The 22,719-nt window shown below is 45.1% G+C and overlaps 1 protein-coding gene across 11 annotated transcripts in view; it reads right to left on the bottom strand.

The window, feature by feature from the left end:
• Positions 1–774: 774 nt before the first annotated feature.
• PSD3 (pleckstrin and Sec7 domain containing 3) overlaps positions 775–22,719 on the bottom strand; it is a 120,377-nt gene continuing 98,432 nt past the window's right edge. For 9 of the 11 annotated variants that reach the window (XM_062017355.1, XM_062017353.1, XM_062017354.1 and 6 more), the window contains 2 exons: positions 20,135–20,278; positions 4,434–13,919 (listed from right to left, as the gene is read on the bottom strand). In XM_062017355.1, coding sequence (XP_061873339.1) covers positions 13,707–13,919; positions 20,135–20,278 — 357 coding nt within the window. In that variant the 3' untranslated portion in view covers positions 4,434–13,706. Of the gene's footprint in view, positions 854–4,433; positions 13,920–18,698; positions 18,773–20,134; positions 20,279–22,719 lie in introns of those variants that run through there. The other 2 variants (XM_062017356.1, XM_062017357.1) reach the window with 2 other exon arrangements.

The following is a 22,719-nucleotide window of genomic DNA, read 5'->3' on the forward strand; positions in this document are numbered from 1 at the left end:
CTGTACCCACAAACATCTTGCTTAACAAGTCCTGATTGGAACTACCCTGGAAGGAGAAAGTGTGCCTTTTTACACTGGAAACCTAGGCAGAGAGGATAAGGTTGCTTAAGCTGACTAAAAATATTAACCTTCCCAAAGAGGTGACAGAGCACCTCTGCTGCACGCTTCTAAGCTCAGCATGAACAGGTGAGGCAGATCGGAAACTTATTTCTGGCTGAAAACAGACATTTTCTTGTAGCTGGGAAGAAAACAACCATGCACCCACCCTCCAAAACCCAGGCATTTTGAACAATCTTTGTATAGTGGCGAGGGAAAAATGGGCTTCAAGCTGGTTTTGAGGATTTTTTTCCTGCCCTTTCCAGCAAAGCCACTATGCATCCAGCAGACAGCACAGAGACACAGGGATGCTGCTTTCAAGCTACAAAGCATAGGAAGGAATATTTATCTTGGCTAACTCTGAGCAGTTTTTTTCCTGAAGTCCAGCACACAGCATGACTCCCCTAAGCTATAGAAGCCCTGATAGTGTTCAAAGTGCCTCTGCAAACACTGGGAGAATGAGAACTTTTCACCTAAAGAGCACTTGGACAAAGGGAGGAGTTTGGCAACCTTCACAGGTGGCTACTCCTTTCTTAATAATGGATAGCCTTTTCCAAGTAGTAAATGAATCTGTCGACTCTTCAGTTTCCTCCCATCCTTTTTCCTTATAGTCTTGTTCAGTTTTCTTCTTGCCTCCAGCTTTCAAAAAATTCCTTGTTGCTCTCCTCTTGGGCAAATCCTTCTTGCCATCTTCTTTTCCACAGGCTTTTCAGTCCCTGGTGCTATATTCTGCTTTCTTCTCCAGTTTTCTAGCCATCTGTACAATACAGTACATTTCACCTACATTTCTGCACAGATAAGGGCCCACCCGTGCCTTTACATACGCAGAACAAGTAGTACTTGTTCTTTGAGAAAGCATGATGCTTGTACCTTATAAAAGCCTGCCCCTGAGATTCTAGTTCAGAGACTTTGCCTTCCTGATAGGTCCTTCCTACTGTCACTTCTGCATTCTCAAGACTTATCCTTTTTAGCTTGTATCTTGTGGTCACTGGCAGAGCTCCTACATAATTCAAATATTTTCAAGTATTCCTACAAATATACTTGCAGTTATCTAAGTCATTAAACTTGTGGCTGAAGCAAGTTAAGATGAGGCAGGAACTGTGCCAGGGCCTTTCTCCTCATCTAAATGTTATTTCAGGAAGCAACTCCTTCCATTTAGATTGCAAGGTCAAGATATGATTGATTTAGGAAACTACAGTGGTGATTAAGTGACACATTTCTAAGAAACTAGTCCATCTATTAAGTAATCAATATACAGATTATCAAGCAAACACACCACTGCTGCAAATCTGCAATTGCACTTTTTTCCCCTCTGTTACACACAATTACAAAGGTGTTAATCAAACACTCTTAAATCCTATTACACACATCTACAGGGCAAGGGGTAATGGGATGAAGCTGGAACAAAAAAAGTTCCATTTAAATATAAGAAAAAACTATTTCACTGTGAGGGTGAGGGAGCAGTGGCACAGGCTGCCCAGAGGGGTTGTGAAGTCTCCTTCCTTGAAGGTCTTCAAGACCCGCTTGGACATGTTCCTATGTGACCTGATCTAGGTGACCCTGCTTCTGCATGGGAGTTGGACTAGATGATCTCTAAAGGTCCCTTCCATCCCCTACCATTCTATGATTCTACTATTCACTTACAAATCCACCACTTTTCTCTCCCTACATGAGTGACACCAGGGTGGAAATCTATCCTTCTGCAGTAGACACTCTCATATCAAGTTTTTCATACACTGACCTGATGTCAAGGCCAACAGGGAGTCCTTCCAGTTCGGATCTGCAAGTCAGAGTCACTGTCATATGTAGGCACCTGCACTCTCCCTTTCAGAAGAGTTCCCATTGCTTCTACTTCTGGAACAATCATTTTGCCACTCTCAGACCTCCCTTTTTTCTGGCCAAGCTCCTCTCTAAGACACAACACATCCTTTTTTACTTTTTCCTCACTGGTACAATTAATCAATCAATTTTACCTGAATTGTCTGGTCTTTCCAAAGTTGCTATGGGCAAGACAATCTTGGCCTTCCACAGTATTACTGACATACCCTGCCTGGGTACACAAGACCAAAACTTTCCCCAAAATTTCCACTTCATAATAGCAATACATTACCTCACACGTTCTCTGAAGCAAATTAGCCCACTTAGCCTTGATTCCTCCACCTCATTCTAGTTTTTGCATCTTGTTGGAAAGAGTGGCTCAGCAAGACAAAGGCCCACTTCATCTACATACTCAATATACCCAAAAACTGTGGAATGGACCATAAGAGATGCTGCCCTAAAATGAACATGAACATGACAGCAAGCCCAATGGCTAGCTGTTGTGCAGTGGTTCATGTTTGCTAGGCCCTTTTTTATTTCTGGCAGAAGCAGCTAGTATAGCGTCTGGCATAACTTCTTTTGAGAAACATCAATTTAGCAACAAACATGGAAAGAAAGAGACAGAATATGCAATGGCTTGACAGATGAAAACCTGAGTCATCATCATAACATTCCTCTTCAAGCTCTACCTCAAAAGCTACTGAGTATTTATGCCCTTTCCTTGCCATTTAGGAAGCTCCTGCAGCACATCATGCTCTGCTGGTAAGAACTTTCTTCTCATTTCTGATCTAGAGGCAGACATGACAATTTCAGACCTAGTTGTACTTTAATTCTGGGCTAAGTCACTCTCTCATGCTACATTATTCATAAATAGCCAAAGAGATGTGTAAGTTCTGTAGACTGTGGAGATTTCACATGCGTACACAAGCTAGGTGTTTCAAGCTCCCTTGATAATTACATTCTGTACTTGGTAACATGGATGGAAAATGGACAATGAAGAGAATATAAATGCATCTGTCTTTTACTTTGCACCTGTCCTGTCATTTTGTTCTAGTTTAATGCCTTGCAAGCAACGTGATGTGACTAATGATTCCAAGCAGAAAATCAACAGAAAGTGCTCAGAGTTGACATTGCCAGCTAGGAAGAGAGAAATAGGAAAAGATGTGGTGAGCAGGACTGACATTAACATTCACACACAGTTAAAAGATTCATCCGGGCTTAGAGAAGGCATTTAATACATCTTTGTAAAACACTCCTCAGTCATCCTTGCCAGCACTTTGTTTAGCATTTTCAAAAAACATGTACTAATCCGGGAGCCAAAATCTTGGAACCAAAACCTCTGAGTGCTTTAAGTAACCAGGATGGAACAGCAACGAAAAAAATCTGACATTCCATGGCATAGTGTGCAAAAAATAAAGGGTATCACTTTCTTCGGTGCTGGATGTTTTGCTGTTCATCTAAAGGCAACTTGGTAAGTCTCTGGGAGGAAAAAATATATAGAAGCAATTATCTCAAGGTAGTCAAACATTCATGGAGGTCTTGGTATGAAAAAAGCTGTCTTCTTTACTGCTGTCTCCAAACTCCCAGCCCTGCTGTAAAGCTTCCAGCCCTGTTGTAAAGCTTCTCCATGCCTCACCTGGTATTGGACACACGTTCCTCTTCATTTGTCCTATTTCTGACTCCCCACACAGTAGCCTATCTTCCCACCTTGATCCATGTAAAAAATAAGAACTGCAAGCACAAGGCTGTTTACTCTCTGTGTGTTGTACAGCCTGTTTCCTTTCACTTTGGATACCCATCGTTTCTAACCTGCTCCCACCTCTTTCTGCCTTACCCCTTTCTCTTCAGCACCCACCTTTCCTGCCTCTCATGGGTCCTTGCTTGCCATCCACCAGGCCAACAGCAACTGCCAGCCTACCTCATAAAAAATTTAAGGTCAATTCCCAATCATTTCTGGCCTGCTGCTTGCTGCAGCCTCCCTGTTCCAACCCATGTGCTGGTAAACCCATTTTTAACTCATTCATTCTCTTCCTGGTGCCTCTTCACAGCTAAGTCAGGGTAACTCTTCAGGTTGCATACCCTGCAGCAGCCTGGAAGGGAAGCCACCTCTTGTAGAGGTGTGTAAGGAGGAGAGACATGCTCCAGCTGCTGTGAGCTGGTGGGCCTGCAGAACCGCTGGCCTCTACACTTACTCCAGCCACACGCCTCCCTGCACTGCCTTCTGTAGGAAGTGTTTGCTACGTATCCGTGTGGGGCCATGCTGGCCTCTGCCCTGGCAGAGGTACTTGGGCTCAGGCTGTGTTTCTATAAGGTACACAGTACACGTGCCCTCCCATTCATGAATTGAGCTTAATTGGTCTGTAGCTTCCCTTGAGCAGGACACCCAGATGCTGCTGTGGGAGCTCGCAAAGCCACCTGCACGTTCTTAATCATAGGAAGCAATGGTACAGGCTCCAATAAAAAAGAAACAAAACACCAAACGACATTAAACTGCAGAAGATGAAATACATTTGGTTTATTTCTTTCTAAATTTTGTACATATACATATATCATTATACATATGTGAGATCCTTCACTAGGGTTACTTGATTTCAATTACAGAAAAAATTACTGGGAAGCTTGCAGGCTCTCTGTTGCCCGTAAGCAACATTTATTCTAACTTATAAAAACACAGAGGAACAGAGTTATAGTCAAGAACATGGACACAAGAGATAAGTCTACTTTATATCTCACAGTTTCAATACATCAAAGGCAAATTATTTGTCTGTATACCATAGGCTTACTTTATCAGCAATGATAAAATAGAGGAAAATATTTATATACAGTCACCTCAAGTGAAAAATAAAGCAATGTAAACTTAAAATTCCAAAATATTATTTTAAATGATATAACAATATCCCCAAAAGTCCTTCTTCCAAGGGGAAGAGGACGGATTAAGTGCCTTCATTTATCAGGAAATGAGCATTCTAGTACCAGTTACATGAAGCAGAATAAGGGAGGGCATCCTGTGGTACCTGTAGAAAGGAGTGACAACTCTGCTTCAGGAAAGCATCTCTGTGTAAGGAAGTACATGTTTAAGTCCTTGTCGACATCAGCAGCACGTGGAATCATCTTTCTTGAACCAGGGCTTGACTCAAGTCTGTTCGCTCTGACTCTGACAACTGAGGAGCACACTTTTCTGGCTGTGTGTGTTCCCAGGGATGAAACAGTGTGCCCTGGCGGTAAGACAGCCTCAAACCTGAGGCAATGACCACCCCAAGAGCCAGAGCAGCAAGTTTCACACTGCTGGAAAAGACTTAGTGATTACCTTAATGCTGCTTCACAGCAGAACAAGGAGGTACCACAAGGCAGTGAGACCAGGATGGTGCTTCTAGTGCACTGCATGAAAAACACTCTAGCGACTCAGTGATAATAGTAAACTGAGACCAAGGTCATCAGAAAGAAGGTTCTTACACTTGGAAAATGGCATAGGAGGCCACCTGAAGGAAAAGTCTTGCAAGGACTGCTGTCAGGCCCTATAAGGTTAGGTCTCCACATAAGATGCCACCACTAACAAGAGTTACTCTTCCCACACAGGTACCACGCAACAATGGCTGAAACTTCTCGGCCTACGGGAGAGCAACACTGCAAGAGTTCAGGTGGGAAGCAAACAGCCCTTCCTAACTTCAGATGCCACAGTGCTTACCCTGATCTTTGCACTACATTGCCATGGGAGGCAGGTAACCCAGGGAAAAGCTCAGCGCCTCAACAAAGATGGTGGCTCACCTGCAGCAAGGCAATGGGGATGGCCCTCTTTGCTTCATCCTGAGCTGCAAGACACAGGCTTCACTGAGGCTGCTCAAATGCTTCAAGGTGGCTGTGTAGTAAGAGTTTTGTGACATCAGCTAAGAATCCCACTCTCAGGTGACACTCTCCCTTTCTGGGGATAACGCAGATAATGGTAGTGTTGCCCTGACTAGAGCGCACTAGGAAAACCCACTGGGTTTCCTTATGTCTTTTCATGTACACCAGTAACTTGTTAAAAGGTTCAAGCGTCCCAAGAGAAACCTTTGGGAGGCATACAAAATGCCCAAGAGAGATATTTCAGCCCTGTTGCTCTTCTTTCTCTGCTGATGAGACAGACACTCTTCTAGAAATCTGTACAGCTGCAGAAAGAAACCCTCACTACTGCTGTATGGCTGCTATCAGCAGGAGACATCACAGATGCCTGTCCTGCTTGGACACTTTTGGACATGATGTCCCCTTGCTGAATTTCCAGAGTGAGGTCAACATTTTGAGAAGTAAAGCTGTATTTTAGATCCCCAGAGTGTGATTTTCAGAAGTCAGCACAGATGCTCCTGGTGCAGGCATTGGCCAACAACAACAGAGAGAGTGTTAGCCCAGAATTAAGCTAGCAGAAAATCCCACCCCGTGATCCCGATACATGCCTTGGCTTTTGACATGCAGAACAACAGGCAGCTCCCAGCAGACAATACATGGAGATCAAGGCAGCTTGAGGGATACTCTAAACCTGCAAAAGCTCTGATGACTGTTTAACCTAATTTGAGAACAAGTAGAACAACAAGCCTCCTAACAAAGTTTGTAGCTGCTGAAGTGCTTTGATCAAATTAAGTCTCATAAAAGAAGAGCAGGCTTTGGAGAGTTGAGCCACAGAAGCCATACTATACCTTATGAAATACACACACATCTACAGGCATCACTTAAACATATCCACCAAGTAATGTACGCCTCAGATTGTACCTCATGTGAAGAGCAATGATTTTGAAGTTTTCAAACCACCAAAAAACTGTCTTATTTTAGCCAAGCTGTAATCCCAACCTTGAGCAGGAGGACACCGTAGTTGGCATGAATATGTACAACTCCTTTATAAAAAAAAAAAACCGACACAGACCACCCCTGTTCTCATCCTACGAGCTCTCAGAACTTGACAGCACTGAGCATGAGGTTTTTGTAAGTGTGTAAGTGGTTTAAGACTTGTTACCACCAACAGAGTTTGCCCTGTGCAGTGACATAGACTGGATCTCCCTTCTTTCATCACGAGGCCTAGGGCAGTCAGAGGGTTTTGCACCAAACAAGTCTCCATAGCAGCTCAGTTATCGCTGCTCTCTGGTTACACCAGGATATTTGCCTGGCCCAAGATGAAGCTGAAACCTTGTGTTTTGGTTGCATTTAGGCGAGTTACACATTAAAGTCCCTTCTAACTCTTACCATTCTACGATTCTATGACCCCTTCTACAGGCTGGCTACTAATTACACTGATTTGTGAGAGAAAAGTCCTGCCCTTGTAGTCTGTAGCAATGCAGTGAAAGGAATAAGTGATGTACTGTTTCTCGGTCCAAACAGACCACTGGCCTGTACCCGTCTGATACCTGGCACAGATTTCACAGCAGATGCCACGGCAGTTCGCTCATCACTTAAACATTTATAGTTTTTATGGAGTAGTTCATTGCTCAAAGGGAAGGACAGATGATGTTTGGGCTGACCTACATTTGCTCCTTCTGACCACGGGAGGAAAGTCAGGTCAATAAGCAGGATCTTTGGAAAAGCTGCTGCCTGCATTTGGCAAAGGAAATTTTCTAATAACTGACCAAAATGCAGCCTCAATGCAGCTAGCAAAAGGGATAAGCAAAGTACCTTCTCTCAGGAAGTGCTGCGCCTGCCTTCTTTCACCATTCAACTGGACACTGCCCACAGGAGAGCAGATGGCATCCCGACATATTTCCCTGGGACCTGTCCTCCTTGCTCTTATTTCAACCAGCCTCCTAACAACAGCACTGCAGCACCCTTGGATAAGGATGCTGCGTCACAAGGGAGAAGAGCAGCAGGTGGCAGGGAAGCTTTCTCCAGGAGCCGAGTGTGGGTGGGAAAAAGAAGACAGCACTTCTAGTTACCCCCAGCACTGAGGGCAATGCTTGACCATGCCATCTCCAACAGCTGGCCGGCCATGGAGGGTGGCACTGTCCTTCTTACTGTCCTCCTACAGTATCTTTTCCCTGTGTGATGGTGCTCAGCTTAGGTGAGGTATCTTTTCGCTGGAAGCTGAAAAAGACTCTTTCTGCTGGAGCAAACCTTCATTTCCCACAGGGTGAAGCTCCTTACTATACTACACTGGTGCTGTCAGGACAGATGAGAGGAGAAACTGGGCATACTAAAAATATCCTCTAAAAAGCACAACATGGAGACCAGCTCTTTCAAACAAATTTCTGAGACAGCTGCTTTGGCTCACCTCCCTAGGCAGCCTAGATACCAGGTGCTGGGAATGAACACTGAAGAGCTATGACTGTGCCCAGTGGAGAACACAACTGCCCTCTCAGAGTAGATGTGACATCCCAGAGCTTGGGAAGAGCAACACTGGGGAAAGCTTCAATGCAAGCTGGAAGATGCAAGCTTGAAAAAAGGTGTATGTACCGCCTCTGACTCTGCAAAAGCAGATGGTGTTGCCAACAACCAGAATGCCACCCCTCTGTGCTTGGGTGACATTGGTTGAAACCATCAATTTATTTATTTTTATAATTGTTTTTTTTCCATGCAGCTGCCAAAAATGCTGCAAAATGTATGACCTGATTTAGAAAGTACTCAATTCCTCACAAAACAGTGTCTCAAAACTTGTCCACAAAGCATGGTTTGCTTCTACCTCGAGACTTTTTTTTGGAAAGGAGACTAGGAATGTCACAAGTGTCTGGTTGGAGTGTGGGAGTGAAGACCCCACATTCCTGCCACACTACACTAGAGGATCACGGTAGCCTGATCTTCTCTGTCTTGCACCTCCCAGATATAACTGTGGCTGGAAGCGCAGGCTACCAATGAGCAGAATGAAAAAGCTGTTTACAGGGTTATCCACTCAACGCAGCACTGCTTCAGATAGGTGTTTTCAAGGCAAGACGGGACAGTCAAATTTTCTGGTTTTCTACAAGCACGGAAAGAAAAGACCTGTTATACAGAAGCAGCTGAGGTGCTAAGATGACAGACAGGAGCAGCTTGACAGAAAAGGAGGAGGAGCTGTCAAACTAACTGCGATATGGCCAAAATTTATTTGGGGATGGGGAATGCAGACATGGTAAGTGGTACACTGCCTGCAGAGAAAAGCCTTTCCCACTCTAAAGAACATGGCCAGCAACAACCCCACCACCTTTGACTTTCTCCACCACCACAACCACCTCCTCACTGAAGGGAATGCTCAGATTAAGCAAAAACCTCGCTCCCATGCTGGAAAAAGGCAAACATTTTGGCTGACTCAAACCAGAAGAACAACTAGTCTTGTTAACAGGAGGCAATGGAGCTGTGTAAAGTCACTGAATTATTCTGGTCTCTGAAGGTCTACCTAGTCCAAACTCCTGCTCGAGACAGGGCTGTGCTGAGCACTGCTCTCCAGGAGAGCCCCCAAATGTAGGCAGACCTCACCCTGGGAACAGACAGGATCAGAGGGAAAGCACTTCAGGGATGAGCTGTTACAAGCCCTCAGAAAGCTTCTGGTAACCATTTACAAGTCGCTGGCTACAGATGAAAAGCTGTCTGAGTTGGTGTTGCAGCTGAACAGCGTTCCCCCACAGCTCCGCTGCATTAATCACTCTGCTGGCTGACTTATCTCCCTACATTAATTAAAGACACAATATAAATACAGGATTTAAAAACTGCAGTTGTGTTCACTGGTCCATGCGTGATTTATCTGCCAGGCGCACACAAACACACAGTGGGCCCAGGGAGTCTCTTCCGCAGCCGCTGCTGAAGGAAAGCTGCCTCAAACCAGAGCCCTGAGTCCTGCTGACTCATGGAAGAGGGTGCAGGGTTGGCTTCAGCCCAGCATTTCACCTGCTTTGGCTGCTGAGTGAGGAGAGGGGGAGGCAATTGCGTCCTTCTCCCTCACCTCTCTGCTATTAGGTGTGGACCCAGCGAGGTCCTCTCCTGCCTCTCCTCCTGCAGCCAGAGAGAGACGGTCCAGCTCCTGAAGGGTGAGCAAACAGCAATGCTACAGAGCAGGACGGGTCCCTCCAGCACCTCTGTCAGCATCTTGAGAGGGAGGATGTGAGGAGTCACTGGCCACACCCTGCTCCTCTCCTTGCATCTCCATGCAGGCAGAGGCTTTGCCTGAGTGACACTTGCACTCTGCAGCAAGGAGGCTGATGGGGAAGGATTAACACCCCCCTGCATCACCAACGCAGAGGCTGGCATGCATACACACACGTTCACGTCTGCCTGCCAGCAACTCCTGCTTGCACTGAGCACTCCCAGAGAGCTGCTTCACTGAACTGAGTTCAGGTGCACAGCATGTCCCAGAGGAGGGCTGAAAACCAGCAGAGCATCCTTGCACGTTGCAACGGGAGCCCCCAGGTTGCTGAGGTCAAGTGCTGATCTCTGCTAGAGGCAAACATTTCAGCAAATAAAGGCAGAGTACTGCACAAAGCTGTCTGGAAGACTCAGCAGTGCCATCCTATGCTTTTACCATAGCATCAGTCGGAGAGGGGGAAAGCAAATTACAGTACTGCTTAGTAGATGATCCTAGACCCAAAAGGAGTCCAGGAGCCTTAGGTATTCACAACAAGACCACCTCTTTCTCTTGGCCTCTGAAATGTGCATTTCACATGAGTGTCTGGGATGCCTAGAATTTGTAAAGAAACAGAGCAAAATGACATTAGTTAAAACTTGAGCAGAACCTGAAAAATCCTCAGTGAACTACTCTGCACACCTCAGCAGTCTCAGCAAGAGTTCAACAAATGTTTAATGATTGAAAAACTGCATTTCCTAAGCCCAGATGAGACTTAGAAAAATATACTCTAATCCATTTACAAGTATATATGGAAATGGAGAATGAATAAGTAAATAAAAAAACCCCACACCTTTTTTTGCAGTTCACTTTTTGACTTTTCCTATTGCTTCAAACCATCTCTCCTCTGCCATGACTTTGAAGAGGAATTATCCAGTTTCAGCATCAAAGCTGGGAAATGCATTTTACAGGAATAATTTCTTTTTGAGCTCAGCAATTTAACTGCAGTCTACAGCAACCAGAATATTTTAAAAGGAGGGGGGAGTCGGGTGGTGAAAAAGTGAAATGTCACCTCTTTGCCTTTTAAAGCACTGCACTCCATAATCAGAAGAGATTTTAAAGAGGCCCTCTAAAATCTCATCTAGACAATCCTGTCCTGACAGCCAAGCAGGGCCCATTTTACAAATTTGCATTTTTTTTTTTGTTTGGTTTCTGCTGCATGCTTCCTAACACTATTTATGTACAACAGGACAAGTTTTCTTCACAGATGTGCATTTGGCATTCCCCAAGAGAATTTTTTCTTCCGTCTCTTCTGCTTGTTTGTTTTAAACCACCAGAGCATGATAAACAGCTGTAGGGATCTCCTGGCTTTGTTTCCTATCCACAAGCTGTTGATCTACCGCAGCTGATTAATTCAAACAATCCCTCCCAATGAGCACCACCACGAAGCTGTCTACACTGAGTCTCCTAACACAGCATGCTGCACCATGTCACTTTGGCCTTCACAGCAGAAGGCATGTCTCTTCTTCAGGAAGAGGACTGAACATTTGCTCTTGTAGCAAGCACGCACAGCTTCTAAAGCCTCAGCACTTGGGAAGTGCTGGGGGTTTCTGTCCAGGGCTTTGCAGTTTTCAGTGACATTGCCAGTGTTATAGGGTGAAGCTCCTGACTCGTAGCACAGAGTGGTCAGTCTCAGTCACAGGTATCAGAGGCCTGTGTGCCCCAGCAGCACAGCACACGTGGAAACGGTCCCATCTGGTTTTGCTGCTGGGCTGTGAATGCAGCCATCGATTTGCTCTAACACCTCCTGGCACCTGAGAGCGCAATGTCCTCGTTCCAGCTGGCGGTGAGCATGACACCGGGGAAGATGCTGTGCTGTGGTCCTTGGTCCTCAGCGGAGGCAAGTCACACAGTGCTTGCTAAGGTCTCCTCTCTGATTGCTCCCTGTCCTGCCCACTGAACTGGTAGTTCAGTATGTTAGGTTAATTGACTTGGGCCTCTTGAGACATCTAGCAGACCATAAATCCACTCAGGTGGTAATTTTTTTGATGTGTGGCCCTTTGGCTGCTTGGGCTGGAAACACCAGCACATCTCTAAAGAGTGCTTGTCTTGAACTTGATGTTTCTTTACGCATTAAGAATCAAATCCATCGGGAAGGCCATCCTGTACCAGCCACAAGAAACGGTAACAACAAGCAATTTTCAACTGGCCCTCAACATCGCCTCCTGAGGTGCTCCACAGGACAGGACCATTCCGTTACACTACTCTGTACGGGGAAGAGTGAGGCAAAACAGGAGAGACCCATCCAAGCTTGTCCAGTGGGCCAGTATCAAACATGAACTTAAAACCCAGGGTGTTAAGCACCATGTGAGCCAGCACTCTACACAGCCACAGTGCCACTCAAGTGAGAGGGGCTGGGAAGCAGCAGAAGGTATTTCTACATCATCTTTCTACTCCCTGTGCGTGAAGACTGCTGGCCACCCCAAGGGCCTGTGACACAAAAAGGAGGCTTTCGGTACAGAAAAGCTCTCCCCACAGTGGTCTCTCCCTGTTCCACACTCCCCTCTGAAAGCCTGGTGTGGGGTATGCAGGAGCTACAAGGCAGGCTGGGGGCCTGTGGGTGGAGGGTAGGATCTGCCACAGCTGAGGCTGCCTTGTGCTAACCTCCAGGCATAGAGCGACTAGGGCAGCATCAAACCTGGCCTGCAGTGAGGACACCTCTGCCCCCTTCTCCGATCTGCACCAGCCTCTTCCACCTATATGTCAGCCAAAGCAGGAAAACAGAGATGAGAAGAATCCTTTCCTGAAGAGAAAAGGCAAAGTGCTTTGTCACTAGCAGAGAAAACGTGAACACCTATCTGCACACCAACAAGGAAATTCCTGGAAAGGGGAGCATCAGGACACAATATATCATAAGGCTCTATATAGCAGCTAAGTGAGAGCGTATAGTTATAAACTACACAGAGGCCTTTCGTCTTTAAAATACAATGCTAATGGCTGACACCCACAGCAGCCTCTTCCACAAAGAAATCTGAAGCCCAGGTAGTCCCTCTGACTGGGTAATCCTTCATCTCCCTGGCTGCAGAGGCAGCATGGGTTTGGATACCCCTCAGCCTGCTAAACTCAGGAGAAGGCTCTTTGCTTGGCAGAAAGCAAACAAATTGTTCCAATGCTGCTACCCCAACATCGCCAGAGGTTTCCATTCCTTTACACTCACAGGTCCAGGGTCAACACAGTAACAACAAGCAACAGTGAGTACTTACTGTAACACCCGCTGCTAAAGTACTGGTACCAACACACTCTGCATCATCAGGAAACCAGTGTTCCCAGCACCCGAGGCTCTCACTAGCCTTCGGCACCTGCCTGCTCACACAGCTCTTCTCACAGCTACAGCTTGCATTCATAACACTGCAGCATTTGTCCAGTTACTTTTCTCACCCACCATGTAAATAAAGTGACAAGTGACTTGAGAGATGAAAGCCACGTGTCAATGGGAGGAGATAAACGGGGAAGAGACAGAATATACGTCACAGCGCTCTACCCCTCCCCCAGCTCCTTTAGAAACAGAACAACACAAAAAAAGTCCCGATGCTTCATTGCTAAATGATAAATTAAGAAAGCAAAGCAAAGCAGGAGCAAAGACATCTCCCACAATCTGCACAGAAACAGCAAAATATACAATAGAAAATGTCACTAACACCCCATTCAGGCAGATGCACTTATTTTTTGTGAATGACAGGTTATTAAATGAAAAAAATTTTGACCACCGGTACTTTGCTGCATGGCTGTTCCCCTAGTTGTCGATTCCACCCTAAGTGACCTTCTGCTTAATGCTGGGTGTTTCTGGCCTGTAGTCCTTCCTCTCCGAGACATTGCGTTTCACCTTGGCACTAACTGGAGACTCCTGATTCAATGAGGGACTCGAGTGAGATTTCTTCAGCCCTGGCACATCATTCTCTCCTCCACTCAGCAGCTCCTTCACTCCTTCTTTCAGGAGACCAACGTAAATCTCATAGCGATTTTTCTGGAAAATGAAAAGAAAGGTCCAAATCAGCCTGAAAGAAATTCTTCAGAAGCACCTGAGAGACCATCTGGGTAACTGAATGGTTTCTGCTGGCCTTGAAAGCCAAGAGCCTAATACAGACACAAATAATGGTGCCTGATGTGGACATGAACAATGGTGGCTAATGTGAACTACATTGTTACAAAAGGATTTCAGGCAAGCTGAGCCCAGGGCTGCTGTGCCATTAGGAACACTCAGCACATGAGTCCAGGTGCTCTGCTTGCAGTGGCTCCCAGCTCGTTGGAGCATGTGGTGATTTTCAAGTGACACCACCAAGGGAGAGCTTGCTGACCTTAGTCAAGACAAGTCACATTGGGTGCTCACACATACTGAGACAGCACAGGCATGTAGTGCAGTGAACCAAGGGGAGAGTAAAAATCCTGCTCTGTTTGGCTACAGCTCTCCCCAGCGATCCTCTACTCCTGCCAGTGGGTCCTGCTCTCCTTGCCTCAGCCCATGGGGAAGAAACCAAAGCAGGCTGAGTCCCATGAAGCCTGATCACCAGTGAGCCCCCAAGAGGATGCTCCACAAGCCAAAGGAGCAGATGAGAAGGCTACAAAAACAGCACAGTCTGTTCACCTGACAGGGCCGCTCATTGCAAATGATCAAGGCTCCTCTCTGTTCAGCCACTGGTATTTCTCAACTGGAAAAAAGCCATTTTACTGCGCCCCATGCCCTCTTGTTCTGTTCCTTGTCCAAAGCAGAGCTCTCCCTCCCCAAACGGAAGATTTTGCTGTGTGCCACAATAACATCTTTTCTGTGCAGAACACCCTGGCAGCCAACCAAATGAGGGTACATTAACAGAAGATCCCCACAGAGCCTCAAAAAACAGAAGCTGGGGCAGGAGGTTCTGAGAACGAAGCAATCTGCCTCCTGGGATTTGTTGAATAACCTGCCCCTGACATATCCAAGTAAGATGTGGTGCAGGCATTGCAATTAAGGCGATCTCAATGGGCTGGGGCCAGGGAAGGAGGATGTAAACATCCATAGTGACTGTTAATTTATATTTCAAAAATTGGTAACAGCTGCCAAACTATTATGCTCCTGACAGAGGAAAAAGTGTTTAAGAAAAATTCTTCCAATTTATAATAAAATAATAAAATTCTGGTAATAACACTTATTTGAGGGTAGGATGTCAAAAAGCTTGGTCACTGCTTTGAAGTGTGGCATATAAAGGAGATCTTTAAAAAGGAGAGAATGTGACTGGATTTCCAAAGAGCCTTTTAAATAAACAAGATCTCATAGAGAAGGATCATAACATAATCCACCTAAAAAATAAATTAAAAAGCATTCTTATCAATGCTGTATCTGGGAGGAGCTCCAGCTCCACAATGCAAAAGAAACATGTGAAGTAGGTAGGACGTGTCGTTCAGAATAAAAGGAAAAGGAGAAGCAGCAAGCAGAACCCTGATGACTATACACTAGGCTGATCAATGACTCATTACACAAGTGGGACATCTCTGCAAAAGAGAAGGTAAGACAGTGCTCTAAGCCTGGGATCAGTATAGGACTCATGCAGGGAGAAAGGGCTTAGCTGCCATACAGATTTTTGCTGTTTTTTGTTGGGTCTGGTAAACACCAATGGGGTCACAAAGACTGAGCAATCAGAATGGAAACTCAGGACCAGATTCTGCCCTGTGTGTCTGCCAATGCCAGTTTTGCTCTAGAATCTTGTGGGCCCATGATTTCTATTGCAATGACATGATGCATTTGAAAGTTTCTATTTTGATTCCAACTGCAACAAATACGTTCTTTTAGCAATCTGACATTTCATGCTAGGTATTAAAGTTGGCAGAAGATTTTCCTTAAAAGAAATTAATCTGGAAACTTGTCAATAAAGTAAAAACACAAAAGTTCAAAGCATTCAAAGCTTCTGCAACATAATCTCTGATGACTGGATGCACATTTATACACAGGAGATGAGGTAGCCACGCATAAAATTTCTAGCTTCACCTCTCACCTGACAGCACTCAAAAGATATCTCTCAAACCACAAATATTCTGCAAAGAGGAACCATCATCTGAAGCAGTATTTCCTCAAAGACAGCAAGCAAAGAAAAATGTTCTTTCCTTTTAGTGTCTAAATGTAAAGACACTAGCAAGAAAACAATGCTCCCGGCTGCAACCCTGAACAAGGATCAAGCACCTTCTGGTTCACCTCCTGTCAGACGGAAACATGATCTCACTTGCCTTGCGTCAGGAACAAGAGGGAAAGGAGTGCCAGTAGGTAAAGAAAAAATGTATTATGAGGGCCTACAGAAAAAGAACCTGGCTTCCTACTTCCTAATGACACTATGCTGCTTCCTTGGAGACTCACAAGCCTCTTTGGTATGCTTCTGGAAATGCAACAGCACAGCCCTTTGTTACACAGATGCAAGGTCTCATCTGCAGTTTCAGTCCAAAAAGCCAAGTATAAAATAATGCCCCACATGCCTCCTGCCTTTTTTTGACTCTGTGCAGCGAGGTCCCTTACCAGTTCCTGCCTGACCCTGAACAGGACTTTTTTTTTCTGAAGGGAAGGTGAAGAAACCCCAAAACCAGGGGCGAAAAAAGTCTTCACTGAGGATCCTGCGATGCTGATCATCTATCTGAAATGCACAGGTCAATTGCTGTTTAAGGCTCTTACAAGGGAAAAAGGCACCTTTTGTTGCCTGGGCTGTACTGGTTGTGCTCTGTACTGAAGTACCCGAGAAATATTCCTCTAAAGACCACCATGACAAAATTGACAGAAAACACAGGCCCCACAGCCATCACCTTTTTCATCAATCTTTCCAAAATCACAAACACTCCAGCCTACATTTCATCTTAACTCATCATAGGAAGTGATGGAAAATAAGCTTTCTGTTACAAACACAAAGCCAGTCTCAAGTTGCTGTCTCACAATGCTGTCTCAAGTTGCATCAGACCTCCTACAGAGTGAAAGTGTGTGGCTTGCTCTGTATGCCAAGTGCTGTGTTCAAAACTGACATTGTGCCACAGATCACAACCCTTGGATTTTGACTGTTTAGCCAGTTTCCAAATCCCCTTAGTGTCAACTTCCTAGTCCACACTTTTATCAGCTTGCCTAAAAGAATGTTAGAGGAGAAACCATTAAAATCCTTGTTAAGTCAAGAACAAACAACATTCACTGCTCTTCCTTTATCCATTACACCAGACATCTCATTGTATAAAGACATCATGTTGGTCAGGTTCAATGTCACCTTCATAAAGCCATGCTGGTTATTCACATTCACCTTCTTGTCTTCAATATGTTTGGAAGTGACTTCCAGAAGAACTTACTGCATCACCTTCCCATGGATGGAGATGCAGCTGACCAGCTTGTAGTTCCCTGGACCTTCCTCCTCCTTGAAGACAGGAATGACATCTGCTTTCCTTCAGTCCTCACGGTCCTCCCCAGTCACCATGACCTTTCAGTGGTATTTGAGAGTGGCCTTGCAATGACATCATCCATCTCCCTCAGCACTCATGAATGCATCCCATCGGATGCCCCTGGACTTGTGTATATTGAGTTGAAATACGTTCTAACTAGAACATCTTTCATCAAGGCTAAATCTTCCTTGCTCCAGATCTTCCCACTGGGCTCAGCTATTTATGTCTGCTGAAGGCTAGTCTTATCAGGAGAGACCCAAAGAAGACACGGAGTGCCCCAGCCTTTTCCTGTTCATTGTGACCAGGTCCCCTGCCCCATTATTGGCCCCACCTAGGGCCCATGTCTTCCCCAGCCACCCTACTGTTAACACAACGGTAGAAAGCTTTCTCCTTGCCCTGCAAATCTTTTGCTAAATTCAACTCTACGTGGGCTTTGGCTTTTCTAACTGCAATCTTACATTCTTGGACAGTATCCCTACTCCTCACTGGCCACCTCTTCTATCTCCTGCGCACTTTCTTCTTACACTAGAGTTTTTCCCAGGAGAAACGTGCTCACTCATGAAGGCCATTATCCACCTTTGCTTGCTTTCTTGCATTTCAGGGTGAACCACTCCTGAGATTAAAGGAGATAATCCTTGAGAAATAACCAGCTCTCCCAAAGTCCTCTTCCACCACAAGGCTCCATCGAATGAGATTCTCCCAAGCAGTTCCCCGAACAGCCCAAAGTCAACTCTCCTGAAGCCCAGGATTGTGATCCTACTTTTTACTTTGAGTCCTACTTTAAGGATCCCGCAGTCCAACATCTAGTTGTCACTGCTGCCATGGTTGCCCTTGACTTTCACATCCCCAACCAGTTCTTTCTAGTTTATGAGTGAGAGACTCAGCAAAGTGCCTCTCCTTGTCTGCTCCTCAGTTGTCTGTACTAGGAAGTTGTTGTCAGTGGACTCCAGAAATGTTCTGGATTGCTTGTGCCCACCTGTGTTGCCCTTCCAGCAGACAGGGGAGTGGCTGGAGTTCCCCATGAGGACATGGGCTTGCAAACACAAAGTGCCTTCTGGTTTGTTTTTTTTAAATCACCACATCCCCCCTAATCCTGACCTACAGACTCACAGCTGGCTCATCACCTTTCCTTAGGCAAAGTTTCACATATGCCTACTACTTACTCAAATAAAGGGTTACTCCCCCTCATTGCCATCCCTGTCTGTCCTTTTTAAAAAGCCTGTATCCACTCATGACAGCACTCCAGCCATATGAGCTATCCCATCACCTCACCTCATCCCTATCAGCTATCCCATCACCTCACCTCATTGCCTACGTAGTCTCTCCTGTTCAGGCAATTTTGGACCCTTTGCTTGCCACTCCTGTCCACCACCTCCTCATTTGATTGTTGATCAGATAATTTCAGGCACGTGAGACGTGGAAGAACAAGCTGGCCAGTTGTGTTCCCTATACAAAACAGTAGCAAAATGTCTATACGTAACATCTCAACCTCATCATGTACAATGCAAGCTCAGAGCTACATTAAAGTCAAACTAAAGACAGCAGTTAACAACCTCCTGCAAAAGTAAAATTACACAACCAGTCAAGCTCAAGCACAGAAAGAGCTCCACCAAAAGAAACTTATGTAATGCATGGCAGGAGGCTTACTTCAGTTCTGGAGGCTTGTGTTGCCTCCAGCATCTCCTTTGCTTGTCTCTCTGACTTTTGTGTTATCTGTTCTTTCTCCAGTCAATGGATTTTCCTTGCCAAGCACTGTCTATCTTAGAGCAGGATCCTTTCAGACCTAAGGCAACACTGACTTGCAGTTCTAGGGAGAAAGAGCTCAAAGGTGCAGCCATGAATAACACCAGGCACATGCTGGGTTGCTGACCCTCTACAATATGGCAGACACTACGATCGATAAAAGCTGCTGTCAGATACTCAGAACAATCTCCTACCACAGCTGCCTAAGTTGCATCACCCAATACTATGATCTTTTAATTCTAGTCTTTTCAAACTTGTTCTGACACCCAGCTCACTGGTACACCACACAAATGGCTCCGATGAGGCATGCCTATGACATTAACTATAGAAGGGCAATTCCTTCAGAATATATTAAGGGAAGACAAGCATCATGAGCTGCATTACTGCAGAAAGTAGCCATTCTGTAAAGATGGAGGTGCCAACTTGCCAGACAGCAGTTTCCTGCCTGAAGATGATATCTCTTCAAATCATCAGGCAAGATTGGAGGGTCAAAAATTACCCTCAATTTTACAGATGAGAATCTAAATTTATGGCCTAGGTCACAGGATCACAGAATCACAGAATGGTAGGGGATGGAAGGGACCTTTAGAGATCATCTAGTCCAACCCCTCTGCTAAAGCAGGTTCACCTAGATCAGGTCTCACAGGAATATGTCCAGGTGGGTTCTGAGGAGACTCCACATCCTCCCTGGGCAGTCTGTTCCACTGCTCCATCACCCTCACAATAAAATAGTTTTTCCTTATGTTTAAATGAAACTTTTTGTGTTCCAGCTTCTTCCCATTACCCCTTGTCCTGTCACTAGATACAACAACAAAAAAGTCATGTCCCAACCTTGTTTATGCTTAAGGATCTGCTTAAGGATGCCCTTGGCAGAAAGAGGAGCCACATCCCAGCTTCTGGGATTGCTGTGACATATCTGTCACAGATATCTGTCACAGTACAAGAACATAGTGCTTGATGAAGTAAGATGAAAAATGCAGAACTTTAGGACAGTATGTCAAGTATAAGACCAGCTGCCCCATCCACACCCCACAACATAAAAGTAATGATGCTTCCCATTCATACCTCAAACTCCAGATAGTGGTCCTTCAGTTTGTAATCATCTACTTCCTTGCCTTTTAGCTTCTTATCAGGAGGATAGGAGCGATGTTCAGCAAGCTCAGTGGAGATTTGCTTCAGTTTAGCTTCATGGGACTTCAGTTGTTCATCCTTCAGAAACACATTAGGTATTTGAGTGACAGAATCCAAAATACTCAACAAGCAAACTAAAATGCAGAGATTGCTGCTCAATAGTACCAAGTAGTTTCTTTCTCTTTCTCTCTCTCTCTTCTTCTCCTTCTTTCCTTTAACTGCCTTAATGAGATGGATAAGGTCTGTTAACCCAAAGCCCTGCCCTCAACAGCTCTCTCAAAGGCATCCAAGCAAAGTGGTGCAGAAAAACTCAGTAGCTAGCAGATGCCACCGGGAAGGACAGCAAACCTGTCATCCTTCACCTTGTTGACAGCAATGGAAGAAGCTTGCTGCAGAGCATTACTGACAACATGACACTTCTGCTTTAATACATTGTTTAGCAAATTAATTAAAGCTGTTCTGTATGCAGTCAGACCAAGGGCAGCATGAGACAAATGAAGACCCTGCCTCAGGTCTTCGCAATGCAAAAGTAGTAAATTCCAGGACAAAAAGAACAAGGAGTCACATCCTTTTCTGCACTCAAAGTGCTCTCTGGTCTGCGGTTTCCATTTGTTCAGAATCCTACAGTGCATCTACAAGAGGATGAGTTGTCCAGTCTCTGACAGGTATCTTGTTTTGCTAAGCTGCTATCAGGTTTTATCCCACTGTGCAGCTGGAGAAAGTGAGGAGCTGCTATTCCCCTTTTCTAGGCAGTTTTCTTTATCATAATCCCAGGCCCACTCATTTCTTCCAGTCCATCTGTCAGTTAACCTTCCCTCAGCTCAGAAGGTTTCCAGCTCCTGCAGCATGGCCTTCTGGCCACTTTTAGGCTTGGATCTGAAATCATGTTTGAATTAGGTAAATCCAAAATACATGCACAATCAGGCAGATCTCAGCAACTCAGACAGAGCCATAATAGCAGGTAGCATGAAGCTCAGCTCCCTCAGAGGAGGGGGCAGATAGCTGCCAGCAGCTGTCCCCCTCGGTGGCATGGCTGCGCATCTTGATGCTTCTGTGAGTCACACCAGGACTGAGCCTCTGGGCTCGCTGAGATGGAGCTGCAGGAAAACTTCTAGAGAGATGAGAGTTGAGCCCCAGCTCATCTTGTGTTTCAACTCTCTTGCAAGAGAACTGAAGAAAGAAACGTGGGATAATTTGCTTCTGTCTATGCATGGTGGGGCTCAAACCACTTGCTATTGGCTGCCAAAAATTCTTGTTGCTCTTAGATCCCATGATCTGCTTGCTCTGTTAGTACCCAATCACTCTTTACATTGTGCTGAATTACTGGTCACAGCGACATCCTGTTGCTGTGAGTTCTACAGCTTTATAATAGGAGGTCTTTATGCAACTACTAACTTGGCACTTGTAACTTCCAGGCCAGCTTTTGTGTGTGCATGCACATTCTTGGGAGAAAAAATAAAAAAAAAAAAGGGAAAACAAAAGCCCTGGCAGATCTTTTCTGACTGGTTGTTCCTTTATAAATAATTTTGTCACATTCCTCTTTGGTTGGACTAACCAAGATCAGACACTGCTCTGCTTTTGAAAACAAACTTGGTACAATGATCTTGCAGAACCTGTCATATGCAACTTCTCTCCCTTGTCCATGTCAGGTTCTCACTGCATCCCAACTTCTGCCTGACCAAGAACAGGGCCTTTGATAAAGTACTGTCCATCATGATTTGGCCCACAAAATCCTAACCAGCAACCACAGGGATTTGACAATTCTTTTTTCTTTTTGCCTGCCAAATGAAAAGCAGTCTGCTGGCAGCTTTTCCACACTGACAGATAAAAGCAGACAGGCTTCTGCTTGCCTTTGAATTTATCTGCTTTGAACACTTGACATTCTTCTGCCTTTAGCTAAAACAGCTTCTTATTCCACTTTTTGTGTCTCCCCTTCTTCAACAGGTCTGCATTCTATTCTTTTCCTTTCTAGATTAAATGGAAACAATGAGACTAGGAAACAATATCCTAAATGGAACAATCATGTAGAACAACAATGAGAAAAAAAGAAAATCCATCTTTTGGTGACTAGGGGTAAATAACTGAAGCTCCATGTAGTATCTTTAAAAGGGTATGCATGAGCACAAGGTAAAATCACAAGCCTGGGACAAGTTCGTATTAGTCTGTGTGAGACATGTTTTATATTTTAACCCAGAATAGAATATGGAAAGTTGGTCACTGCATTGTAAGAAGAAATGCTACTGCTACAGGGAAAAAAAAGCAGGGGCAACATAAAAAAATCCAGCCCCTTAGAGAAATGCAGGTTATGAGATAGTGGTTTCTAAGGAGCGTTGCTAAGATGATGGCACAAAACACATCCCCCCGCATTTAAGAAGCAATCCAGCACAGGCGGATGATTTCAAAAGCTACACCTGGGATTGCGATCTGTCACCTCTGTCACCCTTGTCAGCCTGATCAACACAATCAATACCACATTCCTGCAAGTGCAGGCAGAACTGCAGGCATGCATCATAGCTCTT

The sequence above is a fragment of the Colius striatus genome, chromosome Z (assembly GCF_028858725.1).
Source record: "Colius striatus isolate bColStr4 chromosome Z, bColStr4.1.hap1, whole genome shotgun sequence".
NCBI classification, from domain to species: domain Eukaryota; kingdom Metazoa; phylum Chordata; class Aves; order Coliiformes; family Coliidae; genus Colius; species Colius striatus.